Genomic DNA, 24,051 nt, shown 5'->3' on the forward strand with positions numbered 1-24,051 from the left:
TAATGTATTTATAGAACAACTTCTTATTGCCTTGTGTGTCCCATGCTGGGTGTCACTCATTTTGTGCCTTAGCCTTTCTGATTTTGTCCTGACATGCTTGTACTAGTCTTTTGTTTAGTTTTTGTGAGATTCTTTTTTGACTTTCAGGTCATTAAAGAACTCCTGATGAAGCCATGTTGGTATCTTACTATTCTTCCTATCTTTGCTTTGGGACAGCTTGAATGGGTTCAGTTGCCCTGCACGTGCGATAACACAGCCCTTCATTATAACTGGGCACTGTGTGACTCAGCAAAGTTAATCAATGGGGCTTAGTCTGTGCCCTGGGGAACTGGCATCCACACCACAAAGTCCACCGTCATGACTAGTGCTGGTGTTTTCTAGAAGTCTCAGCAGACAAGCCAGGCATCCCCTGGACATGGAGTGTGAGAAAACTCACCTCCAGAGGCCCTGCCAGGCAAGCAATGTCCCAGACTGTGCAGCTGCATGAAGGGACAATGGCCCAAGCTCGGATAATCTGTTGTATTTTGGCTGCACAAGAAAACTCATCAATTACCCCAGGTCTCTAGCTGAGTGTCTGCAGCGCCCAGCCCTGCCACACCCCCTCACAATCAGGTAAGTGTGAAACTTCCTTTCCTTCACCCACAGGAGACGGAAGCCTTGGAGGATGGTGCCTTCACATGCAATTTCTTTTTATTTTACTGATTCTCAGAGAGCAGGAGAAACACGGCAGAGCTGAGTGTCACCTGCCAAAGTGAGTGGGTTGGTTCCAAATCTGTCACTCACTGGCACTGCTGGGGATGTTTCTTTAAGAGGACTTTGATCCTTGTACTTTACTCAGCATGTGACAAGGATTCCTGTTTCGATAACTTCCCAGCTACTGAGTTACTTTCATTTCTGAAGCTGGTGGGAGCAGCAGAAACAGGCAGCGATTCCATTCAGTTACAAATGCAGTAAATTAACAGAAGACAGAAATGAACAGGACAGAGTCAAACTCCTTGGCTCTATATCTCCTGTGCTGAATGGACGAAACCACCTCAGCAAAGGGAGGTTTCACAGAAAGCAGGAACTCTCCCTAGGAGATGGCTGTGGATGCTAGAAAAACTGAGAGCTTCCCAAGGACCCTGAAGCTGCTTGGAAGTGTCCCCGCAGGACTCGGCAGGTAAGGGGGCTTCCGTCCCTAGAACTACAGAGTAGTTTGATATTTCCTCATCCACACACTCACTCAGCTGTCAGTGTCACAGGGCTCCTCTCCCAGGTTTGGCAGGGGAAAACTGCTGCTCCCACACTTCGAGTGTAAATTTGGCTGCAGAAACACGCACACATGATGATCTGTCATGAATATAGGGGGAAGGTAGCAACCTTTATGTATACCAGCCCATTCATTTAGCTAGAAAGACCTTCTTAGCTGTTCTGAATTGCTTTACCTGTAAAGGGTTAACTGTTTCCCTGAAGATGATTAGAAAAAAAACACAAACAAACAAAGGAGTAGTTGGAAGAGAGCTGAGACTCAATGAAAATCAAAAATACATTCAAATCAGGGAAAACAGTTTCCTTTTCTCAGCAGTCTTTGGTTTTGGTCTGGGTCTCTCTCAGAACTGAGATGAAGCCAGCAGGTACAAAATCTCCTAAAACCATACCTGGAATAATCCATCTAAAACCACAGAAATGTGAGTAGGGTAAAAAAAGGGTTTAGATAGATGCGATTAGGCTATTTTGTTTGTTGGGCTTGTGTTTTCTCTGTGCTTTTGTAGGATTTTTCATCTTTTTCTTTTGGAAACCAAAGCTGAGCCCAGAGAGGAATTCTCTGTGCATATTAAATTCTAGCACTCTGTGAAATCTATTACCATCGTGATTTTTTCATATGTGGTTCTTTATTTTGTTCTTATAATAAAATTTACTTTTTTAAAAGAATCCTTTGATTCCAAAGGCCTTAAAACAAAGGGTTTCTCTGTGCTCACCTTGATAAAGCAACTGGTTGGTATTTTATTCTCGAGCCTCCCCAGGAAAGGGGGTGAAGGACTTAGGGGAATATTCTGGGGTGATAGGGATTCCAAGTGATCCTTCCCTGAATATTTTGTGTAAATCACTTGGTGTTGGCAGTGATACCTGTCCAAGGCAGAGGACTCTGTACCTTGGAGGAGTTTTAAACTAAACTGGTAAAATATAAGCTTAGGGGATCTTTCATGCAGGACCCCACCTTCTGCACTCGAAGTGCCAGAGTGGGGAATTTTAGCCTTAGCATGATCAGTAAGTGTTTGGTTTTGGTAACACCACAATGTGCTTAGTCCATTCCAGTCACATAATGAGGCAGAGCCTCTGCCCCACAGATCTTCTAGCCTGAAGACTGAGAGAAGGTTTTTCCCTTTGTTGGTTCATTGGACTTTAGCAGAGCCTGGGGCCCTGCAGTAGAGCTCATTTGTTCCTGCTGTTTTGCTGCCTGATGAGAGCTGTAATTAGTGAATCGCTTCCTTACGTGATGTTATTGGCTGTGTGTGGCTCCCCTTCCTTACCACTGGATGGATTCATAAGAGGACTTAGGTGCCTGTCACTTTAGGTACCTACAAAAAAATCCCAGAATCAGGACACACTGGGATTCAAAAAACTCTGCTCATCTGTGGCCAAACCCTGCAGTGCCTACAATCACTTGGTGCCTAAATTTTTGCAGTAACAGTTTACAGGTGCTTATTTTTCTGCCTCTGAGCATTTTCCCTATTCTGATCCTCCCAAATACTCAAAGGCTCACTCCCTACCTCAACCAAGGGGTAAAGACACCCCAACGCTGTGGCCACGTCAGCTGACATATGGAGGAAGGTTGGTTCACAGCCCTCCTCACTCCCTGGAAGACAAGCGGGAGGGGGTAGTGGCAGGTTCCCATCTCAATTTCAATCCTCAAGGCATTGCGGAGGCAGGAGAACACAGAGGCACATGAAAACTCCCCATGTGCACCCTCCTAGTGTCATCCAAAAGATAAGGCCCAAGGGGGGGATATAAAACTGCTCTGAACTGTGTTTTGAAAACGGTCTGTTTGAGTAATGAAAGTCTGTGCTGTAAGAATCTTGAAATTGCCTGGTAGAAAAGCTACCAAGTGGATGGGAAATTGGTTTTGGCATCTATGGAAAACATCTGTGGTTTTATCTGAACTTGGAAGGCATCTGAGTCCCAAGTAGCAGGAGATATGAACACTCCCAGGTCACTGGTTGAAGAGAGCTCACTCAGTTTGATCTCAAAGAGGAAAGAGGTGTGACAAAGTGGGAATTGTCTGTAATATTTTTATGAACTATCTGTATGATTCTGTATCTATCACCTTGGCAGCACTATCCATTGCGGGAAAGAATTGATTTTCTCCCTGGGACATGGGAGATGAAGGCAGGTATCTCAGACATAGAGCTGCTTGGACTTTCTGGGCTGGAATGGCCGACCCTACAGAGACAATGGAAACCACAATGACTAAATATTAGCACCTCGCTGCAGGGGCAGCTGAACATGGGAGCACAACATGGCTGTGTCTGGAGAGCAAAGAGGAGAGGTGTCAGGGTTAGGTTAGGAAGAGCGGGGTACACAGACACAGAGCGCTGCTGGAATGGGGAGACAAAGAAGACAAGGCAGGTGAGGATGGGCCTGGTGACAGCCTGGCTTCCAATCAGAGGAACTATATTCTGTGCCTGCCTCTCTCATTCTAACCCAAAGACTTTTGGAGTCTGCGTACCTGGTGACCAATAAATGGTTCTCTTGATTTGCAAAGGCTGCCTGTGTCACTATAAATACACACTGAGACCTCAGAGCCCTGAAGGGGCCCAGTACAAACCTCCTGCAGGAGTCTGGCTGGACTGGATTCACTGCAGGAAGCCACATAGAGACATAGGGATTGCTGCTGCCCGATGCTCTAGTCTTGGAGCCTTGGAGGCCATGGGACTGCCCCAGTAGAACTGTGTGGGTCCTTGGGGCCTGGCACACTGAAGGGGTCACTGCCAGGAGACTGGTTACAGGCTGGGTATAGACCAGACCCTGAGAATCTGTGGATCCTTGGCAATGCTGCCAGGTGGGTGTGAGAGCTTTTGCCCAGCATTGCGTTTTTAATATCCATGTCACTGCACTGAGATAACAGAACAAAGCAGTGACAGCTGAAGAGAGAATCCTTGGGCCAAATTTGGTCATCTCTGTGCATGGAGTGGTTACAAGTAACGAGGCATAAAAGTCAGAATTGGTTACAAGAAAATAAAAGTAAAATGCAACTAACGCATAATTTAACTATCTAAGTGAAGTCAAAACAAAGGTCTCTCTCACCACATATTCCAGCAGTCTTACTGGCTGAATTCCTTTCAGTCAGAATCCCTCCCCCCACTCCAGTTCTGCTTCCTTTGCTTGTCAGGTGTTGTTGATGCTGTGGGTAGAGAGGAAGGGAGAGAGAGAGAAAAATTGTATAGGAAGGGAGAGCAAACACCCCAAGTTCTCTCCGTTTGAGTTTGTTGATACCTGACTGAGACATTGCCTTGACTTTTGTTATTGGACAACCAGTTTGTGACCTCTCTCTAGATTTAGGATTTGTCTTAGTAACATCACACAATAGAATCTTATAACTTTACTTACAATGTTGCTATGCATATTTTACCAGGACAACAATAATCAGCAAATTATGTTTTCAAATGATACCTTATGAGGCATACTTAGTACAAAATTTATCATAGTCCTATGAAAGGGGTTGAGACTGTTATAGGCATCCTTGGTGCAATGAACTGGAAAGACTGCCTGGGTCACTGTGGGACTGACAGAGACATTGGAGGACTGTACCCCAGAAGGGGGAAAAATGACCTAGCTGAAGACCTAATCCTCAGGGTGACCAGGAGGAGGTGCCAGACAAGGGGTGAGTGGAGCACCTTGTGACAGAGTGCTTAAAGAAAGATTCCGGGGGAGAAAAATGGGCCACTGGCCTGAGTTTCACCATCATACCTACCACCCCCAGAATCTCCTAGGATCCCAGACCTTTCTCACCTCAGTCCTGAGAGATGTCCTGACCAGACCAGGCCAGAGAGAGGGACCCTGATGGCATCACCACCTCCACGGGCTCCAGCTGAATCCCAAAGACCACCTGGGATGTGAGATTTTGAGTGTGTCTCTCTCTCCCACTTTACTTTTTTAATTTCAATTTTCATTTTCATTTTTAATTTCTTATCTCTCTCCTTTTTCCTTCTGTCTAATAAGAGTCTGATTTAGTGGGCCAAGACTGCATATTTTGCAACACTGCCATGTGCCTGTTAAAGCAATGCCCTAAACAGCCTGCTGCTGGAAAAAAGTTGCCAGATCTTAGAACCCAGGTCCCACCATGTTCTGGGCTTGTGTTTCTCCAGCAGTGAAATTGCAAGTGAGGGTCCGCGCCAGAGACAGAAGCTGCATTTTCTATCTTTGCTGGTCTTGTCTCTCCCCTTTTGTGTGTTTGTCTTGTTTTGTCTTCTTAGCAAATATGACTGGACGTTATCAACAACAGCAACAACAACAGAGTCAGCCCATGTCAGTAACTTCTTCTCTTTTCCTGACAAAGCAGTTAGTAACATGTATGCCGTGTAGTTGTAGCCATGTCAGTCCCAGGATATTAGAAACAGGTGGGGTGAGGTAGCGTCTTTTATTGGATCAACTTCTGTTGGCGAGAGAGACAAGCTTTTGAGACACACGGAGCTGTTCTTCAGGTCACCATCTCTATTCCCATAATTTATTACCATCTAAGAGACTGTCAGATAAGAGGCTTTTTCCTTTTAAAAAAGCTAAAGAGAAAGGAAACAAGGGATGTTGTTAAATGAAAGTCTAATTTAATATTTTATATTTCAAATTTTTTAACTGTTTTTCCTTCTTTTTCTATATCTTTAATAAAAGATTGAAAGGATTTGCCATGGTGCTAAGCAGGCTGAGGTCTCTGTATACCAAATCCAAGCCCATTTTAACTGTTTAATATTGAATAGTGACTGGGTCATGTTAACACTTTGACTCTTTGGGCCCCTATGGGTACGTCCACACAGCAATAAAAGACTCGCAGCAGTAATCTCAGAGTCTCGGTCAACAGAAAGTGTAGACACACCCTATATTACAGCTAAATTAATACAACACTCTTTTTCCAGAAGACAATTGCATTGTTCCTGTTTACCCAGTGCACTGCAGAAGTGGGCTAACATAGAAACAAGACATTCTTACTCCAAAATTAGAGTGTCCACATATGGATTTATTCTGAAATAACCATTAACCTTAGCACAGGTGCAGCTCCAGGGAGCAAGCACTAGTGCAAACAGGCTGCCAGCAACTGCTGGCATTTTAACCCCAGTGATGTTTGACCCTGCTTGGAGCTAGTGCAAACTAGAGCTATGGGGAGAATCCCTTCCCAACTCCAGGCATTGCACACCAGGGTGGGCTAACCCTGCCAGTCACTGCACGTCTGATTTTGTTTGTTTCTTCTGTGCCCAGACCCAGCTACGATGATGGGGAAGGTTCCCTCGTTCTCCCCTGGCTCCACAGTGAGCTCTGCTCTGCCCGGCTACGTCGCTCTCTGCCTCACTCTACAGGTTCACAGGCTGGTGTCAGGTAGGAGCTCCGGCCTCCTCGCTGGGTTTGCTGCCTGTTCTCACACAGAGCTCTGCTGCCCTGCAGCTCCTCACACATACAGAGAGAAGTGACCATGTCACCCCTTCCAGGGTCACCCCCACTGGACACCCCCACAGCTCAGGGCACACCCAGAATATCCCTCCTCCTAATGCTGTCTGGTGGACTCCTGCCAGCCAAACCCCTGGGTGAAAACTCCCATTGACTTCAGTGGGGCCTGGATTTCTCCCCTGGATTTGGTGTTTCCACTTCCCTTATGGTCCTTGCTTTAATCTAGCACCAGCCTCCGCTCTGCCCCTTCCTGCTAGCGTGAGAGTGTCCCCCTCCCCGACTCCTCCTGCCACCTGGCACATTCACTGACAAAAACCTTCATTGACACAGAGTCACGGTTACTGGGGGGTTCATCTGCCCTTCCAGAGCATCGAATTCAGCAAAACTCAAACTGCTGAAAACCAGAACATACGGAGTTAAAGCACACGCCAATGCAACCTTAACTCTGCCACACTGACTCCCTCCTCCCCAGAGCTAGCAATAGCCACTGGGAATTACCTGCATATACTCCAGCTGCATTCATAGTACTAGGTAGTGTAGTGGAGACATTAGCTGGAGCAGCTTGGTGGAGCTGTCGCTGTGCTGTGGGGTGATCTGGGTCAGAGCTCCCCCAGGCATGTGAGGAAAGGAGAGAGGTGCATGTCTACTGAGGGATCCAGTATCCCCCATTTCAGCCCTGAGCTGTGTAGTTGTGTCAGTAGCAGGGCTCAGGGGTCTGTTTGCCCTGGGGATTGTCTGTGTGTTCAGTGATGGGTAAGGAACATGTAGTGCTAGATGGAATGCTGGGAGTGAGGGTGGAGAGGCTGTTAAAGGGGGTGAAGGGTTTGTAAAATGTGACATGTGAGGGGCTGTTTCTGGGCAGTAGCTCGGTGTAGAACAGGGTTGGTAGCTCCTGTTCAGAGCAGCTCCCCTAAAAACAAGTTTTCCCTTAGCAAGGCGAAGGCATTTGACTCTGTGCTACAGTCAGGGACGTCCCTAAGGGGATGGGGGCCTCCCACCCCCGCCCCCATTCCTCCCCTTCCCCCAACCCCCCACACCTCCCCGGAGTGATGCCGGGAGCCGACAAGGCGGTGCGAAGCTAAGCAGGGCTGGTCACGCTGCCACCAGCCCCCACGTGCCATGAAGCATGGGGCCCCTCAAAGCGTGGGGCCTGGGGCGACTGCCCTGAACCATCCAATGGACAGAATGGCTCTGGATACAGTTGTTATGTGCCCTGATCCCTGAGTCATGTGCCTTATCTGCGCAGGCAGAGTGTGGGTCTGTGTGTGGTGGGTGTATTGGATCAGCTCTCAGAGAGGGCAGAGTTAAGGTTGCTTTGGATTGTACCTTAATTTTGCATTTGCTGGTGTTCAGAGCCCTGAGTTTTGCTGAACTGTTTTCTGGAAGGACCTGAGATACCTCTGGGAACCTTAACTCTGCATTAGCAAAGATTTTTGTCAGTGTCTTTCCGAGTTTCTTGAACAGAAAGAGACACCTTGTACAATAGTAGTTATGTTCCTGAAAAATGCGACTTTAAGTGAAACGATGTTTGGCTAATCCAATTTCCCCATAAGAATTAATATAAATGGAGGGGGGGTAGGTTCCAGGGAAATATTTTTTTGCCAGACAAAAAACATACATTTTAAACAAGCAATTTAATACTGGTATAGGTTTTAAACAATTTTAAAGAAACAATTTAATACTACAATCATCACTGCTGAGTATGAAGCTTGGTTGAGGTGGTGGAGTCAGAGAGTGCAAGAGGGTGGATTGTCCCCCTGCTCCTCTTGCTGTTCTTGCAAGCACAGGCACCGACTTTGCCAGGGGTGGGGGGCTCAACCCTCAGCCTGCCCACTCCACCCCTTCCCCCAAGCCCTCACCCTTAACCTGTCTCTTCTTTCCCCCCCCCGTCCTTTACTTCGCACGCCGCATCCTCGCTCCTCCCCCATCCCTCCCCTGCCTCCTGCCTGTGGCAATCATCTGGTTTGTGGTGTTCAGGAGGGAAGAGGGAGGAGCGAGGACGTGGCGCGCAGGCTCCCCCTCCCTCCTGAACGCTGCAAACCAGCTGATTTCTGCGGGCAGGAGGCTTGGGAATCAGGGGGAAGGTGCTGAGCCACAGGGTCTGCCAGCAGGTGGGAGGCACTGGGGGCGGGGGTGTAGGGGAGCTGATAGGGGGCTGCCAGCCATGGACAAAGCAAGCAGCCAAACGACATTATAGCAGAGCATTGCACAATTTTAAACGAGCACGTGCCGTAATGGAGCAGGGACATAAGATCGAAACAGTGTTAAGCGAGAGGACGTTAAGTAGGGAGTTACTGTAGTAGACATTAATGGTCATTTAGGCGGTTGTAGTTCTCACTTAGGTTTGCAATTGATACATGACTGTGATAACAACACAAAGTCCTAACTTTTCTATAGTGCTTTTCATCAGTAGAGCTCAAGGAACTTTATTCATTATCCCCATTTTACAGATGGGGAAACTGAGGCACAGAGCAGTGACAAGACTTGCCCAAGGTCATTGAGCAGGCCCCTGGCAGAGCCAGGAATAGTCCCAGTCCAGTGGTCTCTCCACTAGGCCACATGGTTGCTATGTTGTTCCTCAGCACTCCTCGCCCTGCCTGTGCATTTTGTTACAGTGCAATGGGGATAATAGGGTTGTGCTTTGAAGGGTTTACAGTGTGTAGTTGCTAACCGAGAAATTTGAGACACAGCCCATGTCCCAGCATCTCGACAGTTCCCTGGTGCTTACAGTGACTGTAAGTGTGAGAGAAAACTGCTGAGTCTGATTCCTTCTCCATCCTCTACCCCACCATCCCTCACAACATAAAGCCCCCCCTTCCCCTCCACCATCTCAGCTCTCCCTCCTCTTCCCTCACCACAAAGCCATTAGTTAGCACTGTCAAAGCCTTTAATATGTAAGATGTTGTTCCTTGCTGTCTCCAGATGGGGTAGACGTACCTGCACTAGCTCTGATCAAGCTGTCGTGCTATAAATGGTAGAGTAGCCACAGTGGCATAAGCAGCATCCCTGAATATGTACCTAGGGTCCTGGGCAGGCTCATACTTGGGGAGCTAACCCATCCCCCCCGCTCACACCCCAATGGCTACACTTTCTCATGCTACCTCAATCAAAGCTAGTGGATGCATTTCCCCCCACACTGTAAATTACAGTTCCAGCTCCAGCTGTAGACATCCCCATCCAATGTTACCAGCTCGCAGAATTTTATCACAAGTCTCATGACATTTGATGTGTTTCTTAAAGCCACAGCTCCTGGAGACCTGTGATTAGGTGAGAAGCTCAACTTTCATTTTGTTATAAAGTAAATTTCTGTCCCTTGTGGATACAGATAAATGCTTGGAAATGTGACCCAAGGCAACTTTAAAGGTTCAGAAATCAGAAGGCAAAGAACAATCCCAATTTTATGATTTTTTTTTAAATCTCTTTATTTTTAAGCTAATGATTTGGGGGGTGGGGGCCTGACTTGGCAATACTCATCCTGCTGCACTCACATTCCTGTGTGTCTTGGTTTCTCTCCACTTTAATTTTCTTTTCCCTCTGACTCATTTCACAGCACAGTTCACAGTGACTGGATCTGACCATGCAGTCACTGCCTCCCTAGATGGGGAGGCCATCCTGTCCTGCCACCTCTCCCCCAGGATGAGTGCTGAGAACATGGAGGTGGGATGGTTACGATCCCAGGACTCTGAAATTGTGCACCTGTACCGTGATGGGGAGCATCAGTATGGACAGCAGATGCCAGAATATAGTGGAAGAACTGAGCTCTTGAGAGATGACATCACCAATGGGAGAGTTTTCCTGAGAATACACAATATCCGACCCTCCGACAATGGGCCGTACAAGTGTTTTTTTCAGTCCAGTGTCTTTTATAAAGACGCTTTATTGGAACTACAGGTGGCAGGTCAGTAACTTGTGATACTTCGACGTCTTCAAAAGGGTGGAGTCAGAGGGGTCATTGTGAGATGCCACCTGATGTGTCTCATTATAGTGGGGCAGTAGCTCTGCTCTGGATAAGGTTTATTCTAGTTCACTGTTTAACAGCTGTTTTGTCTATGGACTCTAAAATCCACACACGTACTCAGATTGTTTTGAAAATTGCTGTGACACAGTAGAGTCTAGGACAGGATTAGTGGGCTAACTTTGAGGTCATTAGAGCAAGGAATTAATGAGACACACAAACACCCCTAACAAGTTAGGTGATATTGGCATGTTGTGATTATTACAAAATTTTTGTGCACATCTGGGGCCAGAGAATAGTTGATCCTCCCCATGCTGATGTCACCAGCTGGGACTGATCTCGACATGTGTCTGTCACCCACAAGGTAACAGTGGTTGATACACAGAGTCCTGTAGCCCAGAGCCTGGTATAAGAATGGGAGAATTGAGCAATTTTCCCTGCCCCCCAGGACAGGTGAAGGCAGGAGGCCTGATACCTGAAGATGCTGCCAGAGACACCAGCGTGGGCACATGTGTAGCTAGGTCTGTAACCAGGACATGAGGTTTAGGTCAGGTGCAGCAAACACCAGACAGCTGAGAGTACCTATGGCAAGAAGACGCCTCTGTGCACTTCTACTGACACAGCCTATAGACCTCAGCACTGAAATGAGACACATACATGACCCCTCAGGTACATGCACCTCTCCTCATATCGCAGTGACAGCTCTGCCAGCCTGCTTAAATTAATCCCTCCCGCAATCACTACAGCGACTCCAAACACAGTCTCCGTCAAGCCTGTGAATTATGGAACCACCCTCACTAAACCGCTCCCAGCACTTACTGCCAGCCCAAGAGACAGAGTCCAGGTTGCAGGGCTGGGGCTCTGTGTGCTGTTACTTTGTATCTCTTGGGTTTCAGGAGCTTAAGCTTAGCTGCTGGAAATGCACAAAGCCCTGCTAGGCAGCCATAATTCTGCATTGGCAAGTAGTTTGTGGGTATTAATATGTAACTATAGACCCCTCATGGCCAAGATGGAGTCCGCTCCAACCAAGAACAGGCACGAACTGGAGCACAGCAGGGTAACTCCTTCCACCCCAGGGAACACGGTTAACTGAGACTCCTCATAAATCTAGCACCAACAAAATTAGCATCAAACATACAGATTTCTTCAGTACCAAATGGTTCACAGGCCACACACTCTGTGCATTTAAAAGATACTCTGCTGATTTGGCATTAATGCCACCACATTGCTCTGAGTTGAACCAGCAGCAAGCATCCAGTTCATCCAAAAAGCTGGTATCCGTCTCTTTGTGATTATCTTCTCGATGCAATCAGTTAAAGCAGGCCTGTGAGTGAGTATCAGCACTCAGGGCAGAGATCTTCACCGCCCCTCTGGGTTTAACTGAAGACTTTGGTACTTTTTTTCTTTATATTGGGAGTGGAATTGTCTCCCACCCTTGGAGATGCCCTACTGGGCATACTGCAAGAGTTCATTAACTTTTTCCTTTGTTCACCCATGTTACCTGCACACTCTAGGACACCCCACCCTTACCCAATTCCTAGGGCTCAGGGGGCATGCTTCCGTGGATTTGCGGGGTCTTTTACCAGTGAAAGACCCTTACACAGTACTATCCATATCCTCTATTAACAATTACCGAGCAGAATACACATGCTAAGCATACAATGCTCTGCTCACCAATCCTGATCAGGCAGGCGGACTTTCCCTGTTGGCCAGGCAAGGTCAGTCTCATCTGCATTCTGGTTGTTGCTCATCACAGTCATGCAGAAGATTCATACCGGCTCTGATCTTAGGCTGTGTCTTACAGGTGAGTTCTTCTTCTTCCAGGTCTTTTCTTCTTGTTCTTCTTCTGGTCCTTCTGCTGGTCTCCTTGGACCCCAAGTTACATAGTGAAGCTTGAGTCCTGCTTAGCTTAACCAATCATTTTACTAAAATATTACAATATTCTTTGATCAGTCCTAACATATCATGAAACAATTCTTTAACCAATGATATCCCAACACCTTAGTTGATTTAAATCTTGCAAAATTAGTTACGCAACAGACAGAAACAATCGAAGAACAAAACAGAAACCAGACACAAACAATAGAGAAGTGGGGACAATAAAGGCAAAACAATAACGAAGTAGAGGTTTCACACCCACAACTATTGATAAGTGATTCCTTGCCAGACAGAAGGCCATCAGGCAAAGTTTTCTTTAAACATCTTAAGAGATTCCTTGCTTATCTGGTGATGGTGGGCACTATTAGGACAGGATCTCCTTCTTAACAGCCCGATATTACATTGTTTTAATGTAATTTAGATGGAATGTGAGGATGGGACTTTCTGCTTCTTGGCTCATGGCTGCTGCTCTCCTAATGTGGCTGTAGAAAAAAGTCCCCAGACCTTACACTTGCTAATCCCCGACTAGCTGGAATCAGTGAACTTTTTAAAAGGAACAGCCACAGAAGCATGGGGGATGGGATAGGGAGTTACATATAATGTCCACCATAGGCCCTTCAACCTCAGCTTTTGTCTGTGGCACTTGGGCATTTCCCATGAGTCTGTCAGACCAAAGCCTTGTGAGTCACACCCGTGTTGGGAGGGGACTTGGTAGCCTGTGCTCTACTGGGCAAGAATCCCATGGGGAAGGCTCCAGCCACCCATCCTTTCTCTGTCTCTCCTGGGAGGTTGTTTCCCTCTCTAGGCTGGTTTGTGTGAAATTTCCAAACTCCCTGAGGGCTTCTCTGCATACACTCTGACACCACAATCATGAAATCTCTTTGAATTCACACCTGGTTAAGGTACAAGACACTTGCTTCAGATTAAGAGAATTTTATTTCAGTTTAGCTTGTCAGTACTAAAAAAACCCAAGTGTGATCTGATGTGGGATGCATCACAACCTGTCATTTCCTTCTATCTAGTGTTTGTGTTTCTGTTTTGCCGAGTATAATTCCTGGCTTTCGGAGGTACCAGTTTTCTGCTATCCACTTTTCCAGTTAAACAGGGAGGGATAGCTCAGTGGTTTGAGCATTAGCCTGCAAAGTCTACAGTTGTGAGTTCACTTCTTGAGGGGACCACTTAGGGATCTGGAGCAAAATCAGTACTTGGTCCTGCTAATGAAAGCAGAGGGCTGGACTCAGGGACCTTTCCAGTTCTAGGAGATAGGTGTATATCTCCATTATATATTCTGGAAGGGTACAAGGCCCTGCTAACACAACCCAAACTCCCCTATTACAAGGTTTTTTATTTGTAAATTAATTTAAGGCTTGTCTACACATACTTGTGCACTGCTTTCAATGAGCTAGTGCAAACATCTGTGTAGACACTTAAATGGGTTTGGAAATGGCTTATATTGCTTTAGCTTGAGTCAATTCCTTCTTGATTTAAGTGTGTCCACACAGGGATTTGCCCTGGATTAACTAAACCAGTTTAACTAAATTGGAACAAGTTTGTGCATAAAAAAGCCCTGACATTAACATTTATTTTACTGTGTATCAAATAAGAATCTGGCCATATTAACTGACCATCCATACTTATGAACTCTCAGTCAATTATTAATTTAATAGGAAATGGCTTTTGATAACAGTATAATAAAACTTTTGGCTCTTTACTGGGTGCTGTAAGATTATCACAAGTTCATTTATTTCTTCTGTAGGTTTGGGCTCTGATCCTGTCATCTCTGTGGAGGGACATCAGGATGGAGGGATACGTGTGGTGTGTCGATCAGACAGATGGTACTCACAGCCCGAGGCTCAGTGGAGAGATCTCCAGGGGCAGATCTTACCATTGGCCTCTAAAAACATTGCACAAGAGGCCAATGGTCTGTTTCAGGCAGAGATTGCCGTTGTTATAACAGAAGAGTCCAACCAGAAAGTGTCCTGCTGTGTCAGGAATCCCCTACTCAACCAGGAGAGAAAGACAGCGATTTCCCTAGCAGGTCAGTGCCTGTCCATGCCACACATGGATAAACTAAGTCACTGCAGACATGGGCAGAGAGTATTTATCATTGTGTCTCCTATTTATTGGCCTGAACCTTCAAGGTGCTGAGCATGTCTTGGAAAGTCCTGAACAACCTCAGTTCTCTTGGGAGATGTCTACACTGCAGTTAGACACCTGCTGGTGGCCCGTGCCAGCTGGCTCAGGCTAAGGGGCTTGGGCTAAGGGACTGTTAAATGGCAGTGTAGACATTTGGGCTTGGGCTGGAGACTGGGCTCTAGGACCCTCTAAGCTGGGGGAGTCCCAGAGCTCAGGCTTTAGCCTCAGCCCGAATACCTACACTGCAAATAAACAGCCCCTTAGCCCGAGCCCCTTGAGCCTGAATCATTTAGCATGGGCCAGCTGCAGGTGTCTGACTACAGTGTAGAGCAGGGGTCTCAAACACATGGCCCGCAGACAGCTCGTGGAGCTATTTCCTGGAGCCTGGCATAGGCGCCAACTCCTCCCCCCCCAGCGTGCCACAGCCCCGCTCCTCCACCAACCTCCCAGCGCTTCCTCCCACCAAACAGCTGTTTGGCAGCGCTTAGGACTTTCCAGGAGGCTGGGGAACCATTGGCCAGATTTTCATAATAGCTTAGTACCCAGCAATCATCCTTCTTCTCAGTAGAGATGGGGGAGGGAACACTCCCTTGTTCTTGTGCTGTACTGAGGACTGTGTTAGAATTGCAAGCTGTTACTTTAAGAGTCAGCGGTTTCCCAATCCTGTTAGCAGGCTAGGGGGCTCTGTAGCAAAGCGTGTGAGCAGAATCAGGGCTTTTCTACAGGAACATAATCCCCTCAGAATTTTAAGTGTCAGCCTGTAAGTTTTACACCGTTTTCAATATACACCACTAATCACTTAGCAAAGAACCCTCTAGTCAGCCATTGCTCCAAGGCCCAGGGAAGAGGACTCTGGAGGAATTTTTACTCTGAATCTATAGGCTCACGTTTTGTTTTTATTAAAATCCTGCATTACCGTATTTTGGGCCAGACTCTCCCGTGAAGCTGAACCCTAATCTGTAGCCTTGGGGTCACTTAGAGCAACCTAGGGACTTCTTGAACTTATGACAGTGAGGGATAGGTGTAGCATAATGGAGCTGCCCCCTGCCCCCTCCCTATCCCCAACACACCCCCTCCCATTAATTAACCATGTTCAAAGCACAAAGCAGCCACATCTGCCTGTGAGAGTCTTGTAAGTTGTCAGTGTCCTGCCTTCATTCTGCATGTGTTTGCTCCCAAGTCAATGGCACTTTCTCTTGCAGAACTGTATTTCCCACAAGACAATCCCTGGACGGTGGCTCTGGGGGTGATCCTGCCTCTCATGGCTGTTCTCATGGCCCTGGCCAGTTACTGCTTCTGGAAGCAAAGCAGAGTGAAAGGTGATGTAATGAGAGGGGTGAGGGGAACATGGTGAGAGACAGACAGAGATTTAAAAAACAAACCAGAAGTAAAGAGACAGGGATAGAGGGGCTTTGATTCAGTGTTTGGAGGCATTTCAGGCAGTGGGAGCTGGGCCGAGGGTGAAGAGGGAGCTGAAGAAATTATCGTGTTTGAACCAAGAATTGTTGGGTGGCTTCAGATCTCACTCTAGGATTCAGAGTGAATGTGACTCTGAACTGTTCCCAGGGGAGCCACATAGCTCTGTCTGAAACACCATGTGGGGCTCAGTGAGCTGGGCTTGGAGCCTTGACATATGGAACTTGGCTGCTGGCAAGAAAAACACAATGTGAAGTAGAAGACATGGGGTTGTTAGGGCCCAAATATGACCCCCAGTCTGCTTGTGAGTAGGAGCTGTGGATGGGCAAAGCAGTGGCTGTGCAAATGGAAAGGTTAGCACTTATCTACACTCAGATTTGCTCTGCCTGAGACACAAATATTTTATTAAAACTAATGTTTGAAATCAAATTCACATTACACAGGTTTAAATGAAAAATGCACTGTACATCTGCAGTCAAGCTTGGGTTATGAAAAATTAAAAGTCTCGGTGTAGATGGGCAAACTCACCCCTGTGGTGCCTCCTGCTGGTCTGTTCCAGGAATTACGTCTTCCAGCTCTGGAGCGCCCTCTGCAGGCTGGTGTTCCACCTGTTCTCTGGCCCCCTGTGTCCCTCCGTGGACCCGGTGCCCTTTTACTTGGGGTGCTGCCCCCTGGCAGTAACCCCCCAGTCTCAGGGTCTCCCCTCCCCAAGGAACCCCCACCCACTGTTCCCACCTAGGGTGACCAGACAGCAAGTGTGAAAAATCAGGACGGGGTGGGGGGTAATAAGAGCCTATATAAGAAAAAGACCCAAAAATCAGGACTGTCCCTATAAAATCAGGACATCTGGTCACCCTATTCCTACCTCACCTCAGTATATGGCTACTCCCAGTCATTGTTTAGCCCCACTCCCTGGGGCAGACTGCGGTATCAGCCACTCATCACTGGCAAGGAGGGTCTGGACCTGCTGCCTTGGCCTACTCATGGGCTGTCCTCTGCAACCCCCAGTACTGCTTGGCCTTATGCTAGGCCACAGCCTGGGGCTTTCCAGGTTGGAGCACCCCAGCTCCTCTGCCTTTCCCCAGCCCTGCTCCACTCAGGTACTCTATCTCTAGGGCCTGGTCTACACTACGCGTTTAAACCAAATTTAGCAGGGTTAAACCGATTTAACCCTGCACCCGTCCACACAATGAGGCCCTTTATATCGATATAAAGGGCTCTTTAAACCGGTTTCTGTACTCCTCCCCGACGAGAGGAGTAGCGCTGAAATCGGTACTTCCATGTTGGATTAGGGTTAGTGTGGCCGCAAATCGACGGTATTGGCCTCTGGGCGGTATCCCACAGTGCACCATTGTGACCACTCTGGAAAGCAATCTGAACTCGGATGCACCGGCCAGGTATACAGGAAAAGCCCCACAAAGTTTTGAACTTCATTTCCTGTTTGCCCAGTGTGGAGCTCTGATCAGCACGGGTGGCCATGCAGTCCCAAATCCAAAAAGAGCTCCAGCATGGACCATATGGGAGATACTGGATCTGATCGCTGTATGGGGAGACAAATCTGTTGTATCAGAGCTCCATTACAGAAGACGAAATGCCAAAGCATTTGAAAAAATCTCCAGGCTATGATAGACAGAAGCCACAGCAGGGACTCAGCACAGTGCTGCATGACAAGCATAACGGAAAGCCAAAGAATCAAATGGACGCTTATGGAGGGAGGGAGGGGGTACTTGGGACTCCAGCTATCCCACAGTCCCCGCAGTCTCCGAAAAGTATTTGTATTCTTGGCTGGGATCCAAATGCCTGAAGGGTCAAAAACATTTTCCCTGGTGTTTCAGGGTGTATGTCGTCAATTTACAACCTTCCTCCCCCCCCCCCGAAAGAAAAGGGAAAAAAATTGTTTCTCGCCTTTTTTCAATGTCACCCTATGTCTACTGCATGCTGCTGATAGACGGGGTGCTGCAGCGCTAAACAGCAGCATCCTCTCCCCTCCTCTCCCCTCCGGTGGACAGTATGGTACAAAAGGACTGGTATCCGTCCTTGTCATCATCCTGTGAATGCTCCTGGCTGGCCTCAGTGAGGTCGGCTGGGGGCGCCTGGGTAAAAATAGGAATGACTCCTGGTCATTTCCAGTAGATGGTGCAGAATGGCTGGTAACCATCCTCATCATAGCAACTGGGGGCTAAGCTCCATCAGCCCCCCTCCCCCATCATGTCTAAAGAAAAGATTCTGTAGTGCCTGTACTATCATAGTAGCAGAAGGCTGGTCTCCTCTCCCCTCCCACCCTTTAATGTCCTGCCTGGACTATCATAGCAGCTGGAGGCTTCCTCCCGCTCATTTTATTTCACTAAAAAAGTCAGGGTTTCTTATTCCTGCATTCTTTATTACTTCATCACACAAATAGGGGGGTACTACTACAGTAGCCCAGGAGGGTTGGGGGAGGAGGGAAGCAACGGGTGGGGTTGTTGCAGGGGCACCCCCTAGAATAGCATGCAGCTCATCATTTCTGCGGGATCTCTGGGGCTCTGACATGGAGCGGCTGTGCTCTCTGGTTCTGTAGTACACTTGCCCCATATTCTAGGCTGGACTGACTCTATTTTTAGACAAAACATAGGAAGGGAATGACCTGGGGAGTCATTCCCATTTTTGCCTATGCACCCCCGGCCGACTGCAGCAAGGCCAGCGAGGAGCACCCATGATAGCAGCAGACGGTACAGAATGACTGATAACCGTCATCTCATCATCACTTTACAATGGCAGATAGCACAATATGACTGATAACCATCTCTGCTATCTTGCAAAGGCAAATGAATGCTGCTGTGTAGCAGTGCAGTACCGCATCTGTCAGCAGCATCCAGTACACAAACGATGACAGTGATAAAAGGCAAAAGGGGCTCCATGATTGCCATGCTATGGTGTCTGCCAGGGCAATCCCGGGGAAAAGGGTGCGAAATGATTGTCTGCCGTTGCTTTCCCGGAGGAAGGATTGGGTGACGACATTTACCCAGAATCACCTGTGACACTGTTTTTGCTCCATCATGCATTGTGATCTCAACCCAGAATTCCACTGGGCAGGGGAGACTGCAGGAGCTATGGGATAGCTATGGGATAGCTACCCACAATGCAACACTCTGGAAATTGACGCTAGCCTCGGTACATGGACGCACACCGCCGAATTAATGTGCTTAATGTAGCCGCGTGCACTCGACTTTATACAATCTGTTTTACAAAACCAGTTTATGTAAAATCGGAATAATCCCATAGTGTAGACATACCCTAGCTCCCTACAGCCAGACCCTTCTCTCTCTGAATGCAGAGAGAAACTGCTGAGCTCCTGGCTCACAGACTCTTTATACAGGCCAGCTGTGGCCTGATTGGGACTTGGCCCGGCTGCAGCCACTTCCCAATCAGCCCAATTTAGCAGCTCCCAGCCACAACCTTCCCCCAGGGCTGTTTTAAGCCCTTCAGGGCAGGAGCGGGTTAACCACACAATAGATACACTTGGTTACAAAGCTGACGAGATACGTAGGGTACATAACAAGCATTGTCCCAGATTAAGGTGTGTGAGTTTCTAAGTGGTAGGGAATAAGTGTTCTCAGGTTCACCACCCATAGAGTATATAGAGTCAGAGTGTCCCTCAGCCTGTTGGTGTCTGGTGGGTCTTCTATTGATGGATACAGTCTGTCAGGGAAGGAAATGAATTATTTCCCTGACTGTGTCCCTTGTTGGCGATCTGGTTCTGGTATTGTCGGTGTCCTGTAATGTGCTCAATCTATATGTCCTGGACCATCTGATGGCATCGGACACCATGAGCTGCCTCATTAGCCGGGTGCAGCACCAACCAACTCCACATGCTCTCAGCACTGGCTTGTTGTTGGGTCCCACGCGCCCAGGGCGCCGACAATCAGGGTTTGGATCTGGAGCTCATAGCCCTGGGCTCTCAGGGTGTCAGTCAGTGGGGTACACAGGGCAATGGACTCTCTATTGTAGCATAAGTGCTCAGCTGTAGTTTTCTTTCCAGTCACAAAGGGCAGAACTGCCCTTCAGTGATCTATATGTTTATAGAGATGCTGGAATTTTCACAGCTGCCTAAGGGGTCTGAATATTCATTTTTTGTTTAAATTAATGGATGCTGAGTGTGCAAACCCCCAAGGCAGCTGTGAAAGTGCCACCCAGAGAGTTTTCTCACCTGAAGGGCTGTGAAAATGATGTAGAAATGTACCAGTGTCGGAATAACTGGGAAGGGGAAATGTCTGTTCCAATGATTTCCCAGTGGGGACGGAAGCAGGTAATTCAGAGGAGTAGAAAGGAGATGTGCTTTGAACTTGTGAAAGCTGGAACTGGATGCTGCACCTTTAGAACTGTCACCTTCAGCACCAGGTATGAACTAGTTTAGTTAGTGGCTTTAGTTGACAGATACATTATGTGGGTTGAGTGCATGTTTAGGTGACAGGGATAGACTCATTTTGAGTTGTATGTAAAAGTCATGTATATGCCGAGAGAGAGAGAATGAGAGAGAGAGAGAGAGAGAGAGAGAGAGAGAGAGAGAGAGAGAGAGAGAGAGAACTCTCTTGGGCTCATTTTGAAGCATTAAACAATCAGAACAATTAACTGTCACTGCCTTGTTCCCTGGGCCTTTCAGAGAATTCTCTGCACCAGCTGCACTGGTGAGCTCTGGCTCGGATGCTGTAATAACACAAACACACTCAGGACTTGCACAGCTGGTCTGAGACACTACTCACACTGGACACATGATGCTCTCACTCAGGGCCGCCCAGAGGATTCCGGGGGCCCGGGGTCTTCGGCGGCGGGGGGCCCTTCCCTTCCGGGACCCGCCGCCGAAGTGCCCCCGAAGACCCGCGGTGGGGCCCCCCCCCGGCCGCCGAATTACCGCCGAAGTGGGACCCGCCGCCGAAGCGCAGCCCGGTCTTCGGCAGTAATTCGGCGGAGGGGGGCCCCGCCGCGGGTCTTCGGGGCACTTCGGCGGCGAGTCCCGAACGGAAGGGCCCCCCGCCGCCGAATTACCGCCAAAGACCGGGCTGCGCTTCGGCGGCGGGTCCCGCTCCGTCTTCGGCGGTAATTTGCCAGCAGGGGGTCCGTCCGCCCCGGAGCGGAAGGACCCCCCGCCGGCGAAGACCGGGAGCAGAAGAAGCTCCTGCGCCCGGCCGCGCAAGAGTTTGCCGGGCCCCCCGGAGCAAGTGAGGGACCCCGCTCCAGGGGCCCCGAAAAACTCTGGTGGGGGCCCCTGTGGGGCTCGGGACCTGGGGCAAATTGCCCCTCTTGCCCCCCCCTCTGGGCGGCCCTGCTCTCACTCAGGCTGTGCTCAGCAGTGACTGACAGACATGATGCTACCTCCATTTCCTGCAGTGACACATCAAGGGGACGAGCTCCCAGTGCCAGTGGGAAAGAGCTGATCTTAGAGGCGACGCCTGTAGGGACCCATTCATACCCCACCCCCCCTTGGCTCATGCTGACTTGAGCACCCAGCTAAAGAAAGGTCTCTCCACCCTGTTCTTAGCTGGGACCCTTCCCATCTCCCCAGGCCCTAGGGGGAGCTGTTCCCATGTAGCACTAGGACCAAGGGACAGGCACCTGCCACAGAGTCAGGAGTTGGCCTAGAATGTAGCCAATCAGACCCCGTCCCTTTCCCAGCCCAGGTCAGTGCCCCCATTTCCATCGCTCACTTCCATCCTCCATCCACCCAGTCAGGAGCTTGGGTGGGGGGGAAGGGGGGGAGAGAGCTGGGGCTGTTCAGGGGATGGGCCAGAGGGGAGCAGGCAAGGAACTGGACAAAAAAAGAGACCTTCCCCCTATTCCTACCATCCCTCTCAATAGCCAGATTAGACAGGCATGGGGGATGCTGGCTGCAGGGATGTTGAGACAGATCTGTCAGTGTCTCCTGTGTGTCAGTCTGTCTGCCTCGCTTCCATAGTTACAGCACAATTACGTTAATAGCAGGAACTGCGCCTTAAATGTGATAGTGAAATCTCACCTCTCGCCCTTTTCTCCCTCTAGAGACCCTGCAATCGGATAAGGAGAGCGAGAAAGGTCAGTGTCTGGGCCCATCACATTAGCTGGCCGTAGAGTTATCCCCATAAGCACAACAGGGTGAAATCTTGCCAGCCATTATTAATTATTAATTAATCATTGGAACAATTTACTGAGGGTCATGGGCGGCAGGTGGAGCCTCCCTTTGGGGAAGCTAGCCCCAGCTCTGCCTCTTTCACCCGTGGCCCCCCTCCCCACTGCAGTCAGAACCCCAGGACCCCCTGTCCCTCCCCCACATCTGGAGGAGCCCCAAGTGCCCCGTCCCTCAGCTGGAGGAGCCCCAGGCCGGCTGAAGTCCAAGTCCTCCCCCCTCCCACCTGCCCGTAGCTGCCCCGGTTCAGCTGCAGCTGTGCTGTGCCTCCCCTTCCCAGATCCCAAGCTGCCTGGGGAAAAACATCTCTCAGGTCTGGAAGACACTTTTGCTATGCCCCATGCAGATTCCGGGGCGGCTGAAGAGGTGCTATGTGCTACTCATCTTCCTGGGTTCCTCAGTAATCTCCAGTCCAAGGGAATTACTGATTGAACCCAGGAAGCTGAATAGCACATCCCACCTCCTCAGCTGCCCTGAACCTGCATGGGGTGTAATAAATCAAAAACTTCCCCCCAAAACCCCACAAACAGAGGTCTGGTGGCCATGGCAGTGGCAGGGGAGGCTGAGCCTCTCCTACCCTATTATACCCACTGCCCATACCAAGGGTCATGGTGGATTCCCTAGCACTGGCAGTTTTTAATCAAGATTGGGTGTTTTTCTAAATGATCTGCTGTAGGAATTATTATGCAGGGCTCAGACTAGATGGTCACAATGGTCCCTTCTGGCCTTGGAATCTGTGAATTGATGAATGACCTCTCACTCTGTTCTCTCTCTAGAGACCCTGCTGTCTGAATGGGAGGGAGAGAAAGGTCAGTGTCTGTTACAATATTAAGTCTATCTTCATATATATGACAGGGGGAAGTCTCACCTCTCCCTCTTTTACTCCCTCTAGAGGCTCTGCAATCTGAGATAGAGAGACAGAAAGGTCAGTGTCTGGGGTCAGTGGGATCCAACTGATTTTAAATGTAACCTTAGTTCTGTATTTCCTGTATTTTCTTGGTTTGGGGATAATTACATGGGTGTGCGGGGCCGGTTCTAGGGATGGGCCAGCAGGGTCAGTTCTAGGGGTGGGCCAGCAGGGCTGGTTTTAGGGGTGGACGTGCTGGGCCAGTTCCAGGGGTGGGCATGAAGGGCCAGTTTTAGGGGTGGGCCAGTGGGGCCATCATTCTTGGCACCACTTCCAGGGGCAGCTTTATTGCCGCTGGGCTTTTTATTTTATTTATTTTTTCTCCTGACAGCCTAGGTAGGGTGACCCGATAGTAAGTGTGAAGAATCAGGACACTTTTTTTGTGCAGGGTGGGGGATGATAGTTGCATTTATAAGACAAAGCCCCTAATATTGGGGTGTCTGGTCACCTGCCTGTCTGCTTCTCCCTTAAATGCCTCAGTGTTTTCTCCCACTCCCACTCCATGTACTGAAAAACATCCCCTCAGTATTTATAAAGCTGCCTCCTTCTCTCTTCAATCCCTCCTCCAAACCCAGCCGTGCTGCACCCCCTGGAATCTCTCCTGGGTGGGTATGTGGTCAGCCAGGCCCTGAGTGTACAGGACCTAGCACCATGGGACCTGGCCCTGAGTGTGTGTGTACAGGACCTAGCACCATGGGGCCTGGCACTGTGTATGCATACAGGATGCAGCCCAGTGGGTCGCAGCCTTGTGTGTGTATACAGGACCTAGCGCTGTGGGGCCCAGCCCTCAGTGTGTGTGTACGGGACCTAGCGCGATCAGTGCTGGCCCTGAGTGTGTGTGTACAGGACCCAGCTCAGTGGGGCCCAGCTCTGAGTGCGACCTGTAGATGCTACTGGAATGCAAATAACAATGTGCAGTGGGGCAGGAGACTGGAGTTATGGCCTGGGGTGGAGCGTAAAGGTGTGTGTGTGTGCAGAGGATGGGGGATT

The 24,051-nt window shown here is 48.9% G+C and overlaps 1 protein-coding gene across 1 annotated transcript; it reads left to right on the top strand.

Moving 5' to 3' along the window:
• The first annotated feature begins 904 nt into the window (after positions 1-904).
• LOC123346792 (butyrophilin subfamily 3 member A2-like) lies at positions 905-22,586 on the top strand. The gene is made up of 7 exons (XM_044984251.1): positions 905-1,159; positions 6,448-6,564; positions 10,184-10,531; positions 14,223-14,504; positions 15,805-15,921; positions 22,031-22,063; positions 22,435-22,586. The coding sequence occupies exons 2-7, from the start codon at positions 6,459-6,461 to the stop codon at positions 22,584-22,586; spliced, it is 1,038 nt and encodes a 345-aa protein (XP_044840186.1). The 5' UTR covers positions 905-1,159; positions 6,448-6,458.
• The last annotated feature ends 1,465 nt before the right edge of the window (positions 22,587-24,051 follow it).

Source organism: Mauremys mutica, chromosome 12, assembly GCF_020497125.1.
Source record: "Mauremys mutica isolate MM-2020 ecotype Southern chromosome 12, ASM2049712v1, whole genome shotgun sequence".
Taxonomy (NCBI): Eukaryota; Metazoa; Chordata; order Testudines; family Geoemydidae; genus Mauremys; species Mauremys mutica.